Here is a 24,089-nt window from a genome sequence, read left to right on the forward strand (position 1 = left end):
CTCCACCAAAAGAAATCTGAATGAACTGCAAATGCAGTCTCCCGCTGTTTATTCATTTGGATGTAGAATGAGCATCTTTGCAGATTTGCCCCAAATAAGACCGGTGCGCTCGTGTGGTTACGGTGCCTTCATTGGCGGCCATTTGACAGGGCGTGGCCGCCAGCGCGATATGTGACCGGAGAGGGAGCGCATTAAACGAAAGCATTCGGGAACGTGGTCATAAAGAGGCCGGCAAAGGCAAAGCAACCAGCGGGCGGGATGGTACCCAGAGGCGTGTGTGCGGTTCAAGCCAACTGGCTCTTGTTTGTACTTGAGCGCCTCAATGTTGACGTTTCATCATCTCGGTTGCTTTTTGTGCTGCGGAACGGCATTGAAATGATCTGCAAACGCTCTTATAAGCAAGATTGATCTGCTCGTGGCACCAAATACATTCTGTATTTATTGTTTACATGGGGCATACACTATTATGGCAAATTGACTTTTTAATGGCTTGTATACAAATAGAACTCTCTGGAGTGCCAGCCTACTCATCAAGTGTGAAATTAAACAACCAAGTGAATCTTTCATCTGCCGATTTCTGTTACGTAACAGTGGCGCTAATCTACATAATCGTGTATGGGTCCGCACACACACAACCGCCCCGCTAATTGACGAGTGGAATTCAGCGGATTGGTGATGAAGTGCTGCCTCGTCGAGGGAAAATGGGTGTTTTAGGGTTTTTTTCAGTGGGGGGTGAGGGGGCCTGATGAGTGAAAGTGCAGCCTTAGACAAACCTAGTCATCATGGTAACCTAATCTGGGTTGGAGGTGGGCTAACTTGCATGCGCTAAAACCTCCAAACGTCCCTCTTGCTGTTTTTTCCAAACATTGTCTTTCACTTGAAGCCAATGAAGCCGAGTCAGCTGTACTATGACGGAGACTTCAGTTGACATCGAAGGCACGGGCAGGTACCCAGTTTCAAAGTCTACCGCCGTTTCAAAAAGTCATGCTTTCAAATTTGTTCCAACTTTCCATCTGCAATCACGCAACACTCAACACAGCCCCCCCGCACCCCTTTTTGTCATCAATGCAAGCAGTCTGTGAGCCCGATGACAATTTCGCTTTTGGCCATGTTTTAGGTACAATGGATGAATAGAGGAAGAATATGCAAGTCCCTCGGCACATTAGCCTCATTGAAAGAATTTAGAATGACAATGTCGAGAAGTCACGGCAGTGTAAGGTAACGCCATGTCGCCAAGTAGAGGACCCGTAGTGTTGACTTTCCTTGACTTGTTTCCAGACCTTTTGTGCTTCTTTGCTAATTGCCTGGCAACAACGGGAGGTCGGATGATTGCTTTCATTTTCTCCTCGAGAATTTGACGGTGACTTTGAAAAGTTGACAGGAAAAAAAAAAAAAAAAAAAGCTTTGGACATTTTGTGCTGTTCCTTTCAATGTAAAAAAAAAACAATGAAGTCCTGTAGCAAATCAGTGGGATAACATTGGGTGTGTAGGGAGGCGGGTTGAGGGGGAGCGGTGGGCCCCCCGCAACAGGCTTACAGCTTCTCTGATGTCAAAGACTCGATGCAACCCACAGTCTCATTAAAAGTGTGAATAATTTGCCAGTACATCTCTCCAGTCATTCCTCCTTTTCCTGGAGAATGATGTGTTTTACTTTTCGGGGACTTTTGACAGCTGTATTGCTGAGCGAAGTTTTGAAAAGAAAACGGAATAATTAGAAAGCAATTAAAGTCGACCAATTTTCGCAAAGGCGATGACTACTGAAGGTTTCTTCCTCCTGGATTGGAGGATCCTGCTGCTTTGCACTACACAACGTGTAATCGTGAAGCACTTTCTACCCGCAATCAGCTAGCATGGCGGGGAGGTGGGCGAGGGCACGTGGTTGTATCGAGCGTCGTTCAAGACGGGCAAATTATTTTATTTTTTATTTTTTTCAGTGAACCGAGCGAGGGGTAGGATGTCTTGTTTGTTGTCGTAGTTTAAAGGACACCGACAATAATTTATACCAGCACAGTACAAATGAGTCCAAGATGACAAAGATCCAAAATCCAAGGGGGGGTTCTTTAATTCCAATGTGATATTTAATGTCTAATGTTACAAATGTATCAAATTATAAATTACATATAAGAAGTTGTCGCGCAGTGTTACATTTCCTCTTTCTGGTGCGGTCTCATCGGACCAGCGAAAATTAAGAGCTGCCTTATAACTTATTGCTTAGCATATTGATGTTTTTCTCAGCACTGAGCGAATGATGAAAAGTACCTGATCTGTTCTCATATGCTGCAACCCGTATGGTTGCGGATCAGCTAGCCACATTAGCGTGCTAGCTTTAGCAACAGCCATTTGCAGAACTTCTACTCTATGTACGTTGTGAGCAATTTGAATCTTGTCAATGTTGTAAAAATAGTTTCTCCTTGCGAAGTCATGAGGGAGAATGTGGAATTTGTTAAATTATGTCGGCTTTTCATGTACGTTACATGTGATTTTTTTTTTTTTTAATGACAACTTGTGCACTTAAAAGCATGTAACTTCCTCAAAAGCTGACAGTGCGCCTTATAATCTGATGCACCTTATATGTGGATCAATATTCTGATTTCTTCGACGTAGTATTTTAAATGTTGTGTAAAGCGCTTTGTTGCAGCTGCAGCGGTTGTGAAAGCTCGTTATAAATATTGCTGTATTGTATTGTATTCCCTTTAGTGTAGCTCCATCTAGTGGAGGCATAACGCAACCGCAGCCACTATTGTTGCTACTGTTCTATGCGCCTTATTATGCGGTGCGCCCCACATGTGGAATCAGTTTTAAAATAGGCCATTCATTGAAGGTGCACCATATGCAACTCGGTAGATATCCTGTCGCTGAATGTTTGTCTTCGTCACAAATTTCTTTTCGACTATGACAAAACGGTCCAACACCGCCCGTGAGAGCCGAAAGACTCCAGCAGTCAAAACATCCTCTCCATCAACCGCCCGTTAAAGTCGACAGCTGCCATTGCGCCGTTTTGCCCAAATCCATCTGCTGAGACATGAAACGCGACAAGCGTTGGCTAACATAAGCCAACACGTGCATATTAAACCCAGGGCAAATTACACGACATATGATCAGAACCAAGGTGTGAAATTTCTTCCCTCTCTTCCACCAAACTCATTATCATGGCGCATTAATTTTCAGCAGCCTTTGTGGAGTTGAATGTGCATGTGGCCTGCCAGTGTTTATGCCGGTAGAAACGGCACATGGCGCAAAACAAATCCAGAGTGACAAAGAGAGCGAGAGAAGGGCGCGGGGGGCGGGGGGGCGTGCTTCGCGGAACGGCAACCGGGAGTGCTTCAATTGTGTGCAACAGATTGTATCACAAAGGTGGGAAACGGTAATTGAAGACAGTGTCGGTTGCAACCCAACATGCTGTGACGTGTCGTGAGCACGATGCTATAGGCTGGCATCAAATCAGTGTGCTCTCGTGAGAAATTGTCGGCGAAAAAAAAAAAAATGCCCAAAACGTTGAGCGTGACTGAGTATTACATTCCAATTGGATGATCACTTTCACTTATTGAATCGATTCCGTAAATATAAACGATTCCGATACCGTTTCATGTGAAATATAGTCATTAAGTATTGCTTGAATAAAATTCATAATATTTGGAAGAATAACATCCGATCACCGATCAATCAGTCAATTGATTGCAAAACTAATCAATGAAAGAAATACATTTAGTATTTTTTTTAACGTTATAAAAAAAATCGGCAAGTATCGGACGTTGTTTTTTTCTTAGTTTTTTTTTTCTGCATGTTTTTGAATGTCATTGTCTTTGTGTTAATGAGTAAAAAAAATATATATATGTACATACTGCTCCAAAAAAATGAAAGGAACACTTAAACAGCACAATGTAAGTCCAAGTCAAGATATAATATCAGCCGATTAATGGGTCACACCCTACAAATAAACGTTCATACTCACACCTAAGGGCGATTCAATTTATTTTTTTCCCCATAACTCTTATTGATAACAACAACAGAATCTGCCTATTAACTGTAGAAAATTCTGCTAATCGCCATTATGTATTTGTAAGCTCTCCTAAATGTAAATATTGATATACTGGCTGTTCTGCTCCCACAGAGCTGCTAAATGTTGCCGTAATTAGGCAAAGGGACGAGTTTTCATGACATGGATGAAGAAGGGCAAATTAGTGATTTTTTAACATTCAAGCCCATCAATTACGATGTATACAACAGACTTCTGTCATCATTTTAAAGCAATTGTGTCGCGTCGTATTATTCAGTTACTTTTCATCTGAAACTCCATCCGGATTGAACATTTTCATACTCAACGTGATGGTTTTCCCGAACGTCATAGCAATAAGTCCTTCATGAAAACAAATTTGTCCGCGCTTGATGCTGAAGGAGCTAGCCCGCTCGCTTTGGCGCTCCTTCGGGCCGCCACACTGAATTCCAAAGGCTTCTTCTCTGCGGACGTGTTGACAAAGCCTTCATTTATGATGAATTCCCAGCCGCGGCGAGCACTGCCCCCCCCCCCCGTGTGATTGAGAAGCCTTGTACCAAACAGGCTTGCGAGTCCCATTTCACCGCGGACCGATCTTCATTTTAGTTCCGCGGATTTATACACGTCGCTATCTGGCCAGCCAAATCCAGCATGACATGAGGGAGCAATGTGGCCACTCGCAGCGAGGAGGTAGCGGGGGCCTTAATCTCTCTCTTTCTCTTCATGAAGAAAGCTCAATCTTCGAGCGAGCGGCGCGTCTCGTTTGCCGGCAATAAATTGAATTAAATAAACCCATTAGTTACGGCATCCACCTCCTCACCTCGCCCGTGCTACGCTTTCATGCTAAGTCGGTCCTTTCACGCGGATGCAACTTTTGGACCGCCACCGCGGCAAAAAAAAAAAAGTGACCTTGAATCCGGAAGAAAATCCAGTGTGTTCTCGCTCATTAGTCCAATCAATTAGGACAGCCGCCTCGTTGGGCAGAGTGGCCCCGCCGTGTTCTGTGCAGGTCTTTAAAAGGAAATGTATGCCCAAGGGGGAAAAGTCGATTCATACTCGGGAGTGGGGAGCAGAGGGGGGCTTCCTTTTGGCTTGTATACATGAAACAAACCAGAGTTCGATTCGATTGAGAAAGCAATTCGAAAGGACTTTTACCTTGTGAGAAAATAAATTGCATAGGCTGTGCACTTATATCGAATACTCATCTCACGGATAAATAAGGAATTCTCTTCCTAGCCAAATGGTCATGAAATCGAGACTTTGAGTTCTTATTGCGAATAGCCGTTAACAGAAGTCATCATTTTTTTCCCTCCTCTTGTGACTTTTTAAAAAGTAGCCATGAGGAATAACTGTTTTCCTGGTCCTGGGGTCCCCCTTCTGTTCCATCCGTTCATTTTCTTCCACTTACTCCCAGGCAGCAGCTTAAGCGGGGAAACCCAAACTACGCTCGCCCCAGCCACTTTGTGCAATTCTTCTGGGGTGAACCCGAGGCGTTCCCAAGCCAGGCGGGAGTCTCTCCGGGGTTTCCTCGGTCATGCCTTGGGCCTCCTCTCGATTGGGCATGCCCGCAACACCCACCGAGGAGGCACCCTACTAATCCGATGCCCAAGCCACCTTTCCAGTGGTTCAACTCTGAGCCGAGGAAACTCATTCCGTAGTTGACCGCGGGAACGTAGATCGACCCTGTCATGATCCTGTTCTTGTGCGTCTCCAGCAGGTGGCAGACGAGGGGCTTTCCTTCAGTGTGCACACCTGCTGCTAATTGTCACGAGCCGTGGATTTATGGACTGACGAACTTCCTGCAATTTGTCGGATTATTTTGACCTTGTTGCTTCTCTTGCTCTCGTTCTTGTTCCCTTAGGACCCGTTTTTAGCTTATCAACAATTTGTCGACATGAACACGTACATATTATATTGTCGAGTGTGTTTATGCTATTGCTAATGCATTGTGGCTGAGAGTGGCTCCGGCTAAATATGTAAAATAAATAAAAATCAGTTTGTCATTTGCAATCGAACTGCGCAATTAGCAAAAGCTTTGAATTTGATCATTGGTCTTGATTTGAAGTTATGAGACGGACGGCGTCTGCACGGCGCATTACCAAACCAAATTATGCTCAGCAGCAACATGAGAGAGATTGATTTTAAAATTTCACAGTGCGTTGCTGCTGAGAAAAAAGCAAATTTGGAGGTCAATGACTCGAGATCATCGGGCCGATTGTTAGCGGCTTGTACAAACATGCGCCGACGCTATCAAATGATAGCAATTTGCAATGATGTCATCCTAAAAGCGGAGAGCAAACAATAATTTGGACAACAAGCGGGGCGAGAGACAGAAAAGAGCGATGCCTCCTTGTGCCCTGAAGCATGATTTGCCCTGAAAGCGCTACCAAGTTTCTCCTCTTTCGGAAGCACAATTCAATATTGATTTAATTGTACGTGGGCGGGTGGTGAATTATTGATAGGCGCGTACATAAAAAATGCCCACGAGGGAGGACTTGTCTCGGCGCACAACAAGCTGGCGGCAGGCGCAACTCCCGGCTAACTTTGCAATTAATAAGCAGAATCCCAAAGAGCAGCCTTTTGTCTTGATATAACTTTCTTCTAAGATTATGGAAAAAGAGCCCGACACTGCACATGATGAGTTCTTAATCGTCTTTTGAAATCAAATGTCTTGGAATCCTTCCATCTCTATCACACAAATTTATCAAGCCCTCACAAGCAGCTTCCATCACGACATTAGGAAGCGAACTGCTTTTCAAAGCGTCCGTCCGTCTCGGTATATGTCGTCTGCCTTTAGGTCCACGGCGACGGAGCACATTGCCTGGCGCGGAACTAAAACTAGCAGAATGGAACACCCCGCGGTGATGTTGGGGGAGCGAGCCGAGCGTGAATAAGTAAACAACATCAAGCCACCGGGAAGTCGGAAGGCGACTTGGCAGCCAATGGGATTGTTCTACTCTTTGTGCGCCCGCTCACGAGGGTGTCAACGCAGGAATTAGCTGGCGCCTCATGAGTCCTTCGAGCTCGCAATTGAATAGAGTTGTTGTGAACAATGAGCAAAAGATGCATTTTGAGGGGGGTCGGGTATGAAACAGTCTCAAAGCACCATGACAATTACCGCCGTTATCCTCGACAATGAAAATCCATTTTAACGCGTGTCAAAGCAAGGACCAATTTTGCTTCAGAGTATAAGGCGCACCTTCACCGAATGAATTTTAAAACGGTTTTCAGGTATAGGGTGCACCGCATTACAAGCCGCAGAGAATAGAAGCTACAATCGTGGCTGAGCTTACGTTATGCATCCACTAGATGGAGCTACGCCAAAGGTAATACAACAAAGGTAATACAGCTTTATTTATAGAGCACTGTAACTAAGGGCTTTACAGAACATTTAAAATACGACGTCCAAGAAATCAGAATATATATATATATATATAAGGCGCACTGTCGGCTTTTGAGAAAATGGAATGCTTTTCTGTGCACCTTATAGAGCGGAAAATACGGTAAATTGATTTTTTTTTTGTTTTTTTTTGTATTTCACATTTTGTGTTTTGAACTGCTTACATCATGTCAGTGCCGATTTCCGCCCACTTTCAGTCTACGTCAGCAAAGACCGATTGCTGGCTTTCACAGGTTAGTCTTGGTACTGCGCCCGGCATTTGATTTGAGGGAGGTGACTTAATTGTCAACTGGAGGTATCTTTATGCATTTGGTGTTTTGGCCATTTTGCATAAACCACGCCGCCGACTACACCTTGCACAGCCAAAAAAATCCGCCTTCATGAAGCAAGGGAGATTTCCTTCTCAAGTCATTCTTGTAACTTTTGGGGATTTAAAACCAAAATCCGCTCATTTTTTTAAAAAACATCTTAAATAAAAAAGTGCTTTGTTTTCTCTACATTATCATCATTTTATCAGTGTTGATCAGCATTTTTTTGGTCCAACTTTGTTCTAAGACTAGACAAAGCCATACGGACATCTAATGGGACATATTATAATGACAGCCGGTCCCTCAGCCTATTAGTCAAGTAGTCAGCTCACGGACAGACCTCGGAATCATATTCCCAACAGTGACTGTATCTTGGCTCCGGCACCGCTCCTGTCATTTTTTTTTTTTTTTCCATATACATAAAAATATTTTTTCTCCTGAACAAATGCATGAGCTTGCGTCATGAGACAGCATCCCCCGCAGCCAAAACGTTGCATGTGGAAATGTGGGGAGAAAATTGGAATCTTGACAAGTGTGATTGGCACATGCATTTGTCCCGGGGTAGACTTATTTGCCCAGACGTGCCCGTGTGAGAAGCGCGTCGTCGTTTCTGCCTCCCTTGCATCAAAATGACGTCATCTTCTCGACTTTATTTTCCATACGGGCCGTACGTGATTTGACACACGAGGCCGTGTCACTTTCATTTCCAGACGTGCACTTTGTATCGCTTTTGATGGACGCAAGCGTAAAGTAGATATGAGTCTCGCTGGAAAAGCATCACCCACGGCGACCACACTAATAGAAGAGTGGGATAAAAATAAAGTAAAATAGGGCTTCACTTGAAAGCATCTGACTGTGACTGCTGTCAGTGAGAGCGGAATGGCGCATCAATTGGGAACACGACCAAAAGAGGAAATTGGCGATACCCGTTAACTACACTCTTTTTTTTTTTTAAACCCCCTTCAATATGCAAAGAAGGGGCTCGAGAGTTTTATTGTTACTTCCAACGGCACAATAAGATCAAAGCCATTCATCGCATGGCAAATTTGAAGCTCTACTGGGTCAAAGCAAAACGAAGTATGAAAGAAAAAAAAATCATGTTACCATTATTGTTATTATCAAAATATTAGTATCATAAATGTGACTAGTAATAATTTAACAAAATTAAGTGTGACAAAATCTCATGGGGGGGAAAAAAATGCCTATTTTGCTTTTTCTTTGGGGTTTTTTTATTTCACAAGAAGGCGCATCCTCAACAATAAGGTTTTGAACGAAAATGAACAAGGACTCGCGTTTTGCTGACGAGTGACTAACTCCGAAAAAAAAAAAAGCCACGAGCATGCCCTTGTGTCACTGTTTCATGGTAAATATTCAAAGTGATCAAACGATGCTGCTGTGCTTGCAGCCAATCTGGGCTCACTTGAGGACCGATTCGCTCCTTTGAGTTTGCCGTCGAATTGGCCCAAAATGGCCGCTTTCGACCAAAATGACACACTTCTTGTTCCATTTCAGGCATGGGTGATTCCAACTTTTCTGTGCATCTTGTTATGATGGACATGTCCACCCAATTTTGTGTCAGTTGGTGTCAGGAGCTAGTTATTTCTAACTTTGCAGACTGTGCTACCGAGTGGGAAATGGCTGATTGAAACCAAAATGGCTGACTCCCTGTAAAATTTTGGGCATGGGCGCTTGAGACTTGTTCTTGTGTCCTCTTCTGATAGATATGTTCACCCGTTTTCGTGATGATTTGTGAAACCGGTATCGGGAGCTTCTTTTTTTTTTTTCTAACTTTGCAGGGAGTGCGACTGAGTGAGAAATGGCTGATTGAAACCAAAATAGCTGACAGTGTGTTAAACTTCGAGCATCCTGTTATGACAGATATCAGCACCCAATTTAATGTCAGTCTGTGCATCGGGAGATATCTTTTTTTTTTTTTCTAACATTCTAAAAAGCGATACTGAGTGAAAAATGGCTGATCGAAACCCAAATGGATGAATAAGGCCATAACATAATCAAAACAAAAATTGCTCTGGCCCTTATTGGAGCGCCACCGCGCTTGGTGAATACAATCGAGGATAGAGCCTGAAGGCAGTCTTCCGTCAGGTCTGGTGGCACGCTGCTAAATTCAAAATGGAATTCCACGACGGCAGCCAGCGCTCGTCCCAGCGAGCCCTGGCGCCGTCTTATCAAGCGCCGACAGATTCCTTCCATGTCGGGAAGGAACCCGGAGCACGCGTGTCCAGCTGGAATTGACGACGAGCGACCACCCAGGGGATATCTGCGACCCTTCTGATGAGGAGTCACCAAGTCCCCCGTGCGAGGGAAACCGCCGAGGTGAGGAAAAGTTTAGCTAAGCCCTGGATAAACACTGGATTTAGACCTTCTGCTGCTGGGATGCACACTTGGATCCATCTCATCGCCTCCTGACCGCAAATTGCGCTCGCAAAGTGGACGCTGTTCCGTAGTGGCACAATCTAACCATGAATGGACTGCAATATCTCCCCGATCCCCGCAAAGACAGACTCGCTTTCCTTTTCCGCGCTCAAATGCGCTCCGCTGCCCTGCTGAGGAAAAGTTCCGTTACGTTCCGCATCAGGCCGGTAAGATGGCGCCACTCCATGACGGTGGCACGGCTCGTTCCGTGACATGCCCTTTTATTATTGGAAATTTTTCAGTGGAAGTCAAAGATTGATGAGAAGGATGAGAAAAAGATAAAGTAGTTCGCAACAACAGAAAAATACAGTGCAACCTCTAAGGCCTAACATGTCATTTGACCGTAATTTCCTGGAACCTTAAAGGAGACAGCAGTCAGTTTCCTATTGCACTTGTCCTCGTTCGGGTCCCAGGTGGACTGGAACTAATCCCACTTTACTTTGGGCCACAGCACAGCAAGCAACTGTACATGATAGGAAACATAAAAAAGGGGAACTCTAGTGTTTACAGCTGGAAGTGAAGAATTCTTGGACTTCACAATTTAGCGTCTGAGCCAGATGTCACAATCCGTGTGTGCCCTCTGACCTTTGAACCGCATGAAAAGAGGCAGGAGAGCGATTTGGGTTTTCAAGCTTGTTCATCTAAAAATTGAAAATCGACACCTCCCTGCCAATTCAGCTCCAAAGGTTTCTGTCATAAAACTTCCAAATGCAAACCAATGAAAAGTCTGAAGGTTCCACTGTATTCCTATCAATAAAAAGTAGTGCGCTTGAATGAAAACAATGTATTTTAGAACTAATCGCCGCGGAGCAGGAAGCTATCGACGAGTCATTTCTCAACGCCGCCATGCAGCCCCGGAGGAGGCGGTTGGGGTAAGAGAGATTTATAGGCTCGGCCCCTCGGCTTTTATTGCACAGGGGGGTTAAAATGTCATTTTAATAACACAGATATTAGAGCTCGCAAACCTGGCTCGCACTTCACCCTTGCTTGATTTATCTGCCGTATAAATATTGAAGACGACGTCTACCAATGCTACGAATGTACGTGGGTGAAAACGGAGCTGTTGTCCTTCTCTGTGCCGATTATGCAAGCGGGATTCGGCCCAATGGGGGATAATCCGACGTGGGAAAATGATTATTTAATTTTTTTTTTTTTTTTGTTGCAAGAAGATCGTGTGCCCGGCGTGTCATGTCATAGACAGCAACCACCGATTTTTTTCTCTTTCTTCTTCTCCCCATTCTTCTGAGCTGAGAGGACTGTTGAAGGTGATCCGAGGAGATCCGCCGCAAATGAAAATAAGGGCCGCCGCGTCGCTTGCATGCAAAATGGAAGTCATACAGTATGCGGCGCATGCTAATTTGACAATGTCATGTCTTTTATATACAGTAGATTAAAAAAAATTCTGGTTACACAGATAGGTGAAGTGAGGTTGAGTCATGCACAGGAGGGCTGCTGAGTTGTAATTCTCACGACGGTGGCTCGGCTCTTAGAAAGTTCCAAGTGCCAGTTGGCTAAAAGTCGTCTGTGCATAGTAAAGATAGAGCTACATTGCTAATTAATCCCAAAACACACAGGAGGAAGTGTCCATGAGAGCTGAAATATAAACACTCCCCACCCAAAAAAAAAAAAAAAAATGGAAACCATTGCCAAAATGGTCCCGTTTGATGACACTCAAACCACTGAAAAGCCTCATGTGTGGCTCAAAAATAACTTCCTGAATCTAGCGCTATTTTGCAATGAGGGGATTTTTACTCAATGTTGAATCTGGAACCTGTGCATATGTTTTGGCACCGCAGACAGTTCTCGGGACTCTTTCAAGTTTCCTCTTAAATACTTAACAGTTTCCCTCCTTAATTTAACAAACGCTGATAAATGGGGGTCGAAAGAATGTCTTATTTTCAAGTCTTCTCAATTTTTGTGGATCTCGGCTCACTTGAGGAAAAGTCATCATATTTCAGAGTGGAAGCATCGAGGGCATTATTATTGCTGCCAATTGTCAAAACGTGTCAATTTGGACCCAAACAGTATGTAAGGGTTTAAAGCAGGGGTGTCAAACAATTTTTTTGTCGCGGGCCACTTCGGAGTTACGGCTTCCCTCGGAGCGCCGGTGCAAAATCTCAACATTATTTATTACCCATGACAATTTGACATTTCGGTACAGATTTCAGCAAGAATCATGAAAGTTGACACACATGATTTGCTCCCGCGGGCCATATAAAATGATGTGGGGGGGCCGGATCTGGTCCCCGGGCCTTGACTTTGACACCTGTGTTTTTAAAACTCGTCATCGCTAAACCAGCACCGTAAAAGCAGTCCGTGTGATAAGCAGTCTCATGATGCCTCCGGCGTTCTATGCCGCGCGGTTTTACTCGTCGCCGGCGTCCAAATGCGCAGCAGGTGAGGTGTTGGCGCCTCAGATTTACGAGGAGTTCTATCGAAGAGCGCCAATGTCAAAATGGTTGCAAACATCTGTAACCCATCGTAATTCCGCGTCCCTTAAATGCGCATTAGCCTGGGATGTCAGCAGACGTGGAGACGTGCGTGAAAATGCATTCTTCACCAACAAGCTCTAAAGCGTTCTGCATTAATTATCTTCATCCGTGACTCAGACGAGAGCCTAACTTCTTCTCTTTGATGACGTAATCCAACATAACACTCGTACCAACCATTCAAACAAAAGATACCTCAAAACCCGCACTTTCCTGAATGCACCACGATAGTACAGCTCTTTCGGAGGGCCAAGCTCTTTCGGAAAAAGTGGATGTCCAAAAGTCCAAACAACATGGTTTGGAATTGCCTATAAATGCCAAGCGATGGCAGCAAAGCACTTTTTTTTTTTTTAACTCTGAAATAAATGGCCGAAAGAAACGAAGCTCTTCCCCTCAATTCAACATAGTTGCTTGGCATCAAGATGCCACCAGATGGCATCAAAACAATATTTTGATATTAGACATGGTTTTGGCCTGAGCAAAAAAAAAAAAAAAACTGAACGTGTGAAATTTTACTTTGCCACCTACAGAACAAAACTCCGCCATAAACCAAAAACTCTGCACAATTTGCCACGTATAAAGCGGTGTGCTTAACAATACCTTAACATTATGTGCATTTTCTTCACACCATAGCAATCAAGCAAACAAGGCTGAGAAGTCTTTGTTTTTCATACCATCCGCAGTCAACGTTCTGATGAAATTAACTGCCCGCGCATACCAATCTTGATGAACGCATTTGTAATTCAAGAAGAAACAACCTCAACAGTGTCTAGATTTATTTTGCTGTAATTTGTGCTTTTTAGAGATGATCTGAATGATCATCAATCGAGCCCAGGTAAGCAAAATGGTGATGGCTGTCAGTGGTAATTGATCACTGTGATTGGCTGTTATCTAGCAAATCTGTGCATGAGGCACAAATAGGAAATAAAGCGACATTACCTTAAACTCCGCAAAACATTGGCTTTTTATTTAGAGCTGATCCCGATGTGTTCTAAGTGTGTTGAGGTTCTGAATTCATGTGCATTTTATTTCATGAAACCCTGACTGTGGATGGTATGATCAACAATGACTTCTCAGTTACCGAGGAGGCTATGAACATGCGAATGAATGTACGTGCATGCCCGTTCAATGAGATCTTGTCTCACCCTGGCCACCCCCGCTAAAAAAAAATTCAGTCTACCCCTATGCGCCACCGAGACAGATTTGTACTTAAATGCGGAAGCCTCTAAAGGGATTTGTTTCTTTGATGCGCCCTAAAAGTCCCGTGGATTTATGTAAGCGTGTCATGTTCTCTGTGTAATGAGCCTCTCTTCACGTGCCCAATGAAAGACGCTGTTTTAACAGAGGCTAAATGCGCAGCCAAAAACATGTCAGCGCAGGAAGACCAAACAGATGCTCGGGCATCAGCAGCGGCAATCTGGCTTTCACCAGTCGACTCATATAAATAAATCAAAATAAACCATTCTCGGCAGCTCATTGACTCCAGTTGCAAAGAAAAAAAAAAATGTTGAATTCCCACGGTCGGACATCATCATTAAAGCGTGAGTGCCGGTCCAAGCGAGCTGTGACCGACTGACCACGGGTTAGCCTTCAAATTGATTTTTTTTTTTTTCCTCTTCGCTCGCAAACACGCCGATGATGTACAGGCTTCTTTTCTGGCTAATAAAGCTGCAGTCAGGGGGAATGTCAGCAGCGGCGTCGAGGCTGATGAAAGGCGGCGTAAACACGCGCGCACATACTCCGACACACACAAACACACTTGAGTCAGAAAAGCACGAGCTCAACTTGTGAAAATACCGCACAGGCTGTCAAATGCTCACATGGTTTTAGAACTTCAACGTCATATGGAGGATTGCGTCAAAAAAGGTTGTTATCGAACCAGATGTATTCTTTGCATATTTTTTTTTCCACAATTTAGAGCCATTTTCCAAGTGACATTCTCTTGTCAAAATACATAAGGGATAAAGAATTACACCGCACTTCATATCGTCTGTTTCAAATCACTCAGTTTGGAGCTGTCAGTTCTGCCGTGTGCAAGTTTAGAGTACAGCTTTTGATACCTTGTTGTGGGGGAGCTATGGCGTTGCGACGAACAGCTACTCAGTCCTGCCAACTTCCGACCGCTCTCACAACTGCTTCTCAAAAAAGCAAATCTTCCAATTTCTTGTGATAAGTCCAGACTTCAAATGAATGACACTTTGGGCAAAACCACAACTGATTTCAACACAGGGGACTTTCCTGACGTAAGCCATGTAGCTGTTCTCAATACACAAGGTGTAATTCTCTTTGTTTTATGTTTAGTTTGACAGTAAACTTCAACTGGTGGTGGCAATAAGCAGTTTGAAGCCTCGTTTGGGTCAAATGGGTCACGATCTGCCCAACTGCTGCTTGGACAACCCCCGTTGGGATTGGATTTAATTTCCCACATGGAGGTAGTATTTCTTCACCAAGCCACTGAATTACACTTTACGAATTGGTCTCGTAGATCCACGCATGCGGTGCATGCAGCAGACGCATCAACAAACTCCAATGCGAAACATTGTCATAACCCAACGTGGCGGAAATGGTTGCTCACAAACGTATTTTCAGTCGTCGGCAGATAACAGAAGATGACCCTGGCGGTTTCGTTTCACACCGTTGGAACAATATATGGCCGAGTCATTATGATCCGAAAAAAAAATACTTCCCTTTTCGTCTTAATGCGGCTTGTAGTAGAAACGGCAACTTAATAGGGAGGGGCACTTTATGATATCGATTGTTTTCCAATTTTAAGCAGCCTAACTTTTTCCAAACAGCGTGCAAATGCATACTGCATATATATGTGCGCAAAACAGGGTGGGCGTTGTACAGTTCAACTTCATCACACCATGTGCAGCAATGCATCTTTCGGCGTAATATCACAGTGAGCCACGACGCAAGACGTGCAGCCGACGCAAATAAGCTCGCTTTATTTCAAAGGAGACGCCGACTATTCCTTTTTAAAAGCCTCTTTCCTCGATCGTGGGGGACAAAAGAATCACACAACAAACAGATGTTGGCGTCCCCTTACTGGTTCGCAGACATTCCGTGATCGCTTGCAACGTGCCCACCAGATTTATGACCCCAAAAAGGCACACTCTAACATCGAGAATCAGAATCGGGGATACAGAAGGAGTCTATTTCTATCCCTGCAAGGCACCGTCGGCACTCGTGTACCACAGAGGACTAATTATCCAGTGTCCAAAATTGTCGAGGTATGCTGCAGGTGTCGCATGTACGGTACAGCCTCCACCAACGTATCCCTCAGGGCTAATTACTGGAGTGCGGGCTAACTACTTGTACTTTTTCTATGGGTCAGAAATACTGTAGCTAGTATAATTGTCAAGCGTAAAAGTAGAACCAGTCTATTTACAAGACATTATACCCTTAAAAGTACCGTCTTCACGCATGTACCACTTTGGACGAATCCAAGGAAACTCTTTTGTCACCTTTCCCAGCCTAAGAATGTTCCCAAATTGTAGATTACAAAGCAGAACTCCTCCAAGTGCACAGTGCAAGTGGCACATTGTCCAACGTTAGGCGCAAAAGGAACGAGGTACACTCACATATCCCCACGGGCTGATTATTGGACTCCAAAGTAACTTTGTGCCAGCAATATGTTCTCAAAACGTAACAGTCAAGTGTTGTAAAGTCGTATTTGTTCACGGTACCACATTAGCAAAGTACAGCCGACACTTGAGTATCCCTTCGGGTTAATTATTGCGCTCGACAGGTTTCAAGCAGTTTTCTCCCAAGTTGTAAAAGTCAAATGTCAGATCACAAATGGTTCACGGTACCAACCTTCCCCTCAACGGCCAGCGTTGTACCCATTCAGGTTAATTACTGGACTCCAAGGTTACTTTGTCTAGCCAGGATATTCCCAAAGCGTGAAAAAAAAAGATTGTTCATATATTCAGGGTGTAATTGTTCAGGGTAGTTTGCATGTTCTCCCCATGACTGTGTGGGTTTTCTCCGGGTACTCCGGTTTCCTCCCACATTCCAAAAACATGCACGGCAGGTTCACGGAACACTCTAAATTGTCCCGAGGTGTGACTGTGAGAGCAGATGGTTGTTTGTCTATGTGTGCTTCAATTGGTTGGCAACCAGTTCGGGGTGTCCCCCGCCTACTGCCCAAAAACGGCTGGGATAGGCTCCGGCACGGCCGCGACCCTCGTGAGGATAGAGCGGATTAGAAAATGGATGGGTGGATGGATGGATCTGCAAGATCTTAAACTCCAATCTAAAGAAAACTCTTTGTCCGGTTTCAAAGCAGAGCAGCTCTTCAATAATGGCCCTCAAGTCAAAAAGGTCAAGTGTCAAAGCAGAGCTTTGCAGGTACCAAGACATTGTATCCCTCAATGTCAAAGCTCCACGACTGTGTCCCTGAGGACTACTATTGGGCTCCAAGGTCACTTTGTCCAGGAGCTACGTTCCTGAACTGGAAAACCTTTTCAGGTTACCACCCTCGTGAAGAGACAATGCAGCCTACGCTAATGTATGTCCTTAAGTGAGAAAAAAAAGTCATGTCGAAGCAGAACTTGATAGTTACGAGACAAAATTCAAAACCAATGGACCCTGTACTTTCACCGTTTCTACTCGAATGTACATCACGGCAGAACCATTTTGGCGAGCCCCCGAGTCACAACCTTTGTAGCCTCAAGGGTCCGGTGTACAACTCACCGATACCAGTCCAGACCCTTCTCGTAGTTCCTGTCGAAGAAGTGCGGCTCGTTGCCGACGGCCCGGACGTCCGGATGCACCCTGAGCGCCTCCAGCAGGGCTCGGGTTCCCCCTTTCTTCACCCCGATAATGATGGCTTGCGGCAGCTTCTTCTCTCCGTAATCCGAGGTGCAGTTGACCTGCAGGTCGCCCTCCGTGGCCGCCCGGAGGGCGGTCGACTCGGTGGCGGACGCCCGCTGCGTCCCTGTCCAGGCATGATCCCCGCCCTCCTCCCGGTCCACGATGGAGACCGCCGTGCTCCTGCGGCCGAACTGAGCCTCGGCAAAGCCGGCCGAGGTGGAGTAAAGTTGGTCCCTCACCAGCGTGGTTTCTTCGGTGCCGGCCGACCGAGCCTGGTAGGCGAAGTTGTCCTGCAGCGGGAACTGCAGCGAGTTGTAACAGCTCATCAAGCTGTAGAACAAGTAGGTGACGGACAGGGAGAGGGTGAACATGAACAAGATCTTCCGGGGCACTTTAGAGGCGACAGTGCCGGACCAGAATGCCATCTCTGACAACGGGGGTCCTCTCAGGGAAGTGGCCAGACATGTTTCCACTGCAGGTCTTGCATGGACAAAAAAAAAAAAAAAGAAAAGAAAAAAGAGGAAATCAGCAAGAATCAGTCCCTGCTGCAGCTTCTGCTGCTTAAAAAAAGAAAGAGAGGCGTGAAGCTGGACCGAGCAGAGTCAAACGCGCCGAATTGCATATTCATAAGGGGGAATCATTAAAATTCCAAGTCCTCCCCACTTTTTTTTTTCTCCTTCTCTCTTTTGAGGATCGATTAGTTGATGCTTGACAATGTCAGAATTCATCGGCGCCAACTTGCGAGGTTCCGGTGATGCTGGCGTCCTTCCAAATGAGAGAGTGGACGCACGCGCGTTCGCAAAGGGGAAAAAAAAAAAAGGAAAGGAAAGAAAGAGAGTGACGAAGTGATGCTGGTCAAGTGCGCATCTCATCCGTCCACCACCGAACAGCTGATCCGCCCAATAAGCTCGTCACAGTCATCATCCTTCCTCCGGCGGTGGCGGTGGGATTGTTGCCACTTAGGGGGGGAGAGCATCACAAAAAAAAGTCAAAGGAGGAGGTGCGAAACACATCCGCGCTTTCTCGCCGCCGAGGCATCTGTGGAAGCGCGCGCAGTCCGCGGTGTGAGCTCGCTCACTCGCTCGCTCCTCACTCGCGCGCGTGTGAACGCACGCCTTCGTTTTTAGTTTGGGGGAGGGGGCGATCACCCCCGTGTTGTTCCCATGACATCAATATCATTAAGCAGCCTCGCGCCCCCCCCCCCCACTTCCATAAAAGACCAGAGTTTATTTTATAATTATTTTTTGAAATCTCCTTCACATTATTGTGCACAGTAGCTCATGTCTGCACCCTGCTGGTGTCCCCTTGAAGCACTCGAACGCACGGAGAGCAGCCGACGCGCACGCTTGATGATGCGGCGCAACAGTTCTGCATGGACACCATGAAGAGGATGTTTATTGCATCAAGTAGAAGGAGTGAAAGCAAGTAGAAGGAGTGAAAGGGACTTTAAACGCTTTCAGGGACAGCGGTCACGACAGCGGACAGCTTATCATGTTATCCGGTTACACGGTGCATGAAGGGGTTAAGAAGAGCATTTCGAAATGTCTTGCGTGCAGTGGAAGTGACTTGTCTGGTGGTGAGAATGCTGTCAGGTATGTCTTTTCAACCTATAAAGTAGAAAAAAAAAGACTACTTACAATAGCGATCTGGACCTTTCTGTGCACCCTGCTTATCTGTCAAACCTGTGCTGGAATCTTCCATCACGCTGCTGTGTGCTGTCAAGCCAGCCAGCTATCAGTCGGTAACCAACGCTAGCTGCTGCGCTAACAAGAAGCAGGGTGCTAGCGTGCCACGAGGGCCTGAAAGAAATCACAAAAATATGTAGATAAGTTGGTACTTTTGCAAATGACGATTGGCTGTAGTGTACTGTGTACTCTGAAGACACTCATGACAGGGCAAAAATTTGCACACGTGTCTAGAAAGTCGTTTCAATGAGTTTTGGGAGCATTAGCTTCTGATAAGCGGCATACTGTACTTGATTGCCTGCACTTCAGCAACTTAGTGAAGTGCTGCCTGCACAAGTGAAAATATAATACTGTAGATACTTTAACTCCTGTTGTGGGGGCTCCCGTGAGCACTCCCCCCCCCCTTTTTTTTTAGATGCTCAACTTAAAGTGTAGCCACACCTCGCTCTGCCCGTGGTCTTCATCGTAACAAAACACTTATTTGGCATTGGCCCGGAAGTTGGATGCAAATTCGCAATAATCCACAGACATGTTACTAATATGTCTCCTTGAATAAATATTTTGTGAGTTGCCCTCATTTGCCACAACATGAGGTCACTAGCAGTTGACCGCAATGTCTTTTTGATACGTAGCTGTCATTAGATGAATATTCGTCATTGCAAAGTCTGTTTAAACTTTGCCCAAAGGTTCAAAAGCTCTGAGCATCTTTTTTGTTGATGCTGTCTACATTCACAAGTAGACCCACGTGAGTCTGTTTTATCGTGAGTCACACAACCGAGCATTAACATTCAACTCAAGAGTACATCTCATGAGGGGATGAATTATCCATATTACACCTGGAATGAAAAACTGGTCCCCGCATTGGTCTCTGTAACTTTGGACTGTTTTCGGTTAGTCTGCCGTGACCTTCACCGAGGCTCAATGAGGCATTTGCGCTGTTCCGTTCTAGTTCCGAAAATACCGTATTGGCCCGAATATAAGACGGTGTTTTTTGCATTGAAATAAGACTGAAAAAGTGGGGGTCGTCTTATATTCGGGGTCTAGACATTATACCCATTCCCGACGCTAGGTGGCGCCAGATATCATTGAAGCGAATGCTGAACCTGACTCCCCAGGCCAAAGTGAACCCCTGTCACGAAGAATAAAAATAAAAACAGCGGTAGCACGAAGAAGAAAAATAAAAAATAGCGGTAAGAAAGAAAAGAGAAGAAAATAATGGAAGAGATAACAGAAAATGGAGAAACGTAGCGACAATCTGGAGAAAAGTGGGTCGAAGATCGGCTAGGTTAACTGGCAGCTGAGGAGAAGTTATGATGTAATTTACATTTCAAAAACCAGAAGCCATTCATTTACAAATGTGATTGCACTTTAGTTTACATATTTAAATGTTCAGATATTAAGAATTGAATGAGGCAAAATAACGTGCTTTTTCTCTCAAATATATTGTTATCATTTGTTTCAGATGTACTGTAATTATTTTCTTGTATAAAAATTAATTTGGTGTTCAAAGTCTTTTTTCAAACTTGAGTCTTGAAAAAGAGGGGGTCGTCTTATAATCAGGGCCGTCTTATATTTGGGCCAATGTAGAATGTCGCCAAATTAGTATCGGGGTGTCTCTTATCTCATTAGAATCTCAAACATTTCTCATGATGATTTTTCCTCGCTCATTGTCAGGATATGGTAAATGCCACTGCCAGAGCTTTTTATTCTCCACTTTTCCAAAGCGAAGAGGCCAACCGCCGCCGGTGTGCCACTTGGGGACGAAGCTCGACTGGCGGCGCGGAGGCATGGAGGTTAAACACCGGCCGCCATCCCGCACGTCACCTGCCAAGACTTGGCTGAAGCGACACGGCGATGAGGCGGGGGCGTCGCGGGAGACGCATTTTTTTTTTTTTTTTTTTTTGCTTGCCTCAACCCCCAAAGACTGCGAGACAATTCTTGTCAAAAACCCTCTCGGGTGGACCCGCACAATTTCTCGCGCTGTCGCGGTGAAACACGTCAGACTGCCGGCACCTTGGCAGCATATTCACAAGGCGATGCTCAGCGCTGCCGCCTTGATATTCGGGTCTCCTCGCGGAAAACGACCCCGGTGGTCAACTCTGTCTTGTGCAGAGACGGCGGCGGGGGCTGAGATGAGCGCGGAGAGGCATCCGGGGTGTTACGTTCCTCTACCTCAGTGTAATTGAAGCGTGCAGCTCTGTTTAAAGCTGACAGCAGCAGTTATGGCCGATCCGCCAGCTCTTTGACAGAGGATGTCTGCTAATAGAATGAGGCAGAGGAATGGGATCATGATTTTCCTCATCACACCCCAAGAGAAATGAATGACATGCTGAGGAGATGACCCTTTTAGAGAAGGTACACAATCAATTATTGATCACTGCGGCGCCTTGAGGTACGAGTGATGCGGCTTTGACGTGCGGGCGCGCATTTTGAGCCGCTGGCAGTCAACTCGACGCGCTTCGCAACAAGCAGCAGTTTGGCAGACAGTGAACTATTCTTTGAAAAGGGAGGCCCCAGGCTGTTCGTTGCCACGCCACGCTATTCACTGCAAATCTCAGCGACTGTATTCACAAGTTTGGTGCACTTTCCATTCCTTACACTGTAAGATTCCAAAACATGGTGCCAGAGCCATGGCTAATAGGAAAGACGTAATGGGTGTCACGGAAATATGTTGATATATGTCGACTGAGAGGCATAGGGGCTATGTTTAGCCTGGGTCGTAAGTGGAACATGGAAAGGTATTCAATGGGAAGAAAGTACGTGTGAGATCCAATGCAAGAGCACCATTTAATTTTTTATTTTTTGGGTACAGCTATACTATCGGATCTCATTGAATTGTTCAGGTGTGCCTCATGAGGTGCCCACTGCAAAATATTATTCAATCAAAAGTGCGTCTTTGTTCAAGAATGCCCACATTGTTCAGGATTATTGTCATCATTCTCCAATTAGCTGATGTTGGTTTTGCTGTTCTCGTCGTCGCAGTTCTTTTTCGAATGTCACCCCTGTGACTCCTCCCCCTTCATCCCCCGCAACACTTCGCCCCAACCACTGCGCCGAGCCGCGTCGATGTCGAGGTGCGGTGATGGATCCCGTTCTTTCCGCCGATCAATAATCCCGCTTCCCCGCAGTGTTGACCGGCCTGCCGCGCGGGGCCGCTAATTAGATGATAAAAGTGATGGATGTGGATGAAATTCAGTTGCCAACTGCCTTCACGTTGATTCCTTTGGGCTTCGTCCCATTTCCTGTTGACCTTTTGGATGCTAACTTTATAATCGGACGCGGATGACCATTGACAGTTGATCTGATCAGGATGCAGCAATCCGACCCGTGACGTTGTTCAGACAAATGTGGTTGTTGGGGCAAAAAAAGATACACTCTGTTTGATGGAATTGAAGTACAGATACGTGTTTTTAAAAATGGTCAAATCAAAAGTACTGGTTCATCCACATATAAAAGTAAACGGTACAAAGTCCTGCAAAAATGTTTTTTTACTGTCACCTACAAAAACAAAAACCATGCAGTATTTGCTCTTTACCTTTCTTGTGGATATGTGTGCACACTCACTGTCAACAACGAGGCGCTCTAAAGCAGCCATCCCAGCAAAATATCCAATGGGAGGATGGATTTTCACGGTGTAACCATAGCTAGCTACCTGCATGTTGCAATCGGGCAACTGTGAGGCAAATGTATGTCCATTTAAAATAACAAAAATAAATGTTAAAATCTGGGGTAGGAAGGGTGAAAAACCATTTCACACTCAAAAGGGTTTTTGCTCGTTTACAGCAGTCGTCTTCAAACGTGTATAATGTATTTAGAAACAAATCTCTGAATTCACTTTAACTGCTTTGTGTCAGCCAAATTAGCTAATGATAAAAATTGGAAAATATACACCATCCCTCTATCATCACCCCCCCCCCCCCCCCCCCCCACCGGCACTGGTAGAAGCTGGTGCTTTTTTTTGGCCGGCACAAGATGCAACGCATTCCTCCCAATTTCATTGCATCATCGACATTCGTGCTTGCGAGTGTGCCTCTTTGTTCCACCTGACAAGTCCCGATGATTTCAATCAATCAAGATCTTAACCAGAGTTGACGGTACTCCACTCTGTGAAAGTCTTTTTTTTTCCCCCCCCACATTGTGTCATCATTCGCGGAGGTTGGAAAAAGTAACATATCTGTTTCGACAAAGTCAAGAGATGTGTTTTATCTCGCCTGAACCCTTAAGGGCCACACATTGTAATTTTGCAGCATCACTTTCGGCTTTCCTCAAAAAAAAAGAAAATCTGTACTTTTAAAAAAAAAAAATCATATTCAATGCGTCTTGTTCAGCCTTCCATTGTTAGATTTTGAACCAAGGTCAACATTGAAAAAAATAAAGACGTGATTTCTGATTGCAGTATGTGACACGATCAGTAGCAATATTTGATGAAGTACCATTACGAAGGATTTGTACTCTGCTACTTCCCACCATTCACATGACACACACTAGCAAGTTTTTGTGAAGATGACTGGATGGAGCGAGTCTTTTAGCTTTCAGATGAGTTGTCAAAGTTGTCCATCAAGACAGCTCAAGCATTTCCCCGTCCTCAAACCGAAATAAGACTCCAGTCCAAAAGCAACCGAGAATGTAAAATCCATCCCAAACATCATGATTTTTTTTTTTTTTTTTTTTTGTAGCTCTCAAAAATCCTCTTCTTTGAGTTGTTAAGTTAGTTTGAGAAGCATGTGGGTGCTTTGCCACATATTTAGTCCCGTTCTCCGTATGTTGTGTTGAACCATCTTCAGGGTGTTGACGTTTGACTGATGCAACAAACGGCCAACTGTGCGCTCTTTCCTTCCTAATGGGCCCCAATTAGCGCAGCGCTAGAGACGCTCATCCGGAAGAAGCTTCGTCACGAGAGGCTGCGCTTTTTCTTCAGTTCACTTTGCTCTACATTTCTTCCAACTAGAAGGTATGCGATCC

At 45.1% G+C, this 24,089-nt stretch overlaps 1 protein-coding gene and 1 long non-coding RNA gene across 3 annotated transcripts in view; one reads left to right on the forward strand and one right to left on the reverse strand.

Annotated features, from left to right (window-relative positions):
* hs3st4 (heparan sulfate (glucosamine) 3-O-sulfotransferase 4) overlaps positions 1–18,802 on the reverse strand; it is a 78,250-nt gene extending 59,448 nt beyond the window's left edge. The window contains exon 1 of the mRNA XM_019866421.1: positions 17,323–18,802. Coding sequence (XP_019721980.1) covers positions 17,323–17,867 — 545 coding nt within the window. The 5' untranslated portion in view covers positions 17,868–18,802. The remainder of the gene's footprint in view (positions 1–17,322) is intronic.
* LOC109513777 (uncharacterized) overlaps positions 1–24,089 on the forward strand; it is a 47,576-nt gene that overhangs the window by 4,607 nt on the left and 18,880 nt on the right. The window lies entirely within an intron of this gene.

The sequence above is a fragment of the Hippocampus comes genome, unplaced genomic scaffold (genome assembly GCF_001891065.2).
Source record: "Hippocampus comes isolate QL1 unplaced genomic scaffold, H_comes_QL1_v1.1 scaffold99, whole genome shotgun sequence".
In the NCBI taxonomy this organism is placed as follows: domain Eukaryota; kingdom Metazoa; phylum Chordata; class Actinopteri; order Syngnathiformes; family Syngnathidae; genus Hippocampus; species Hippocampus comes.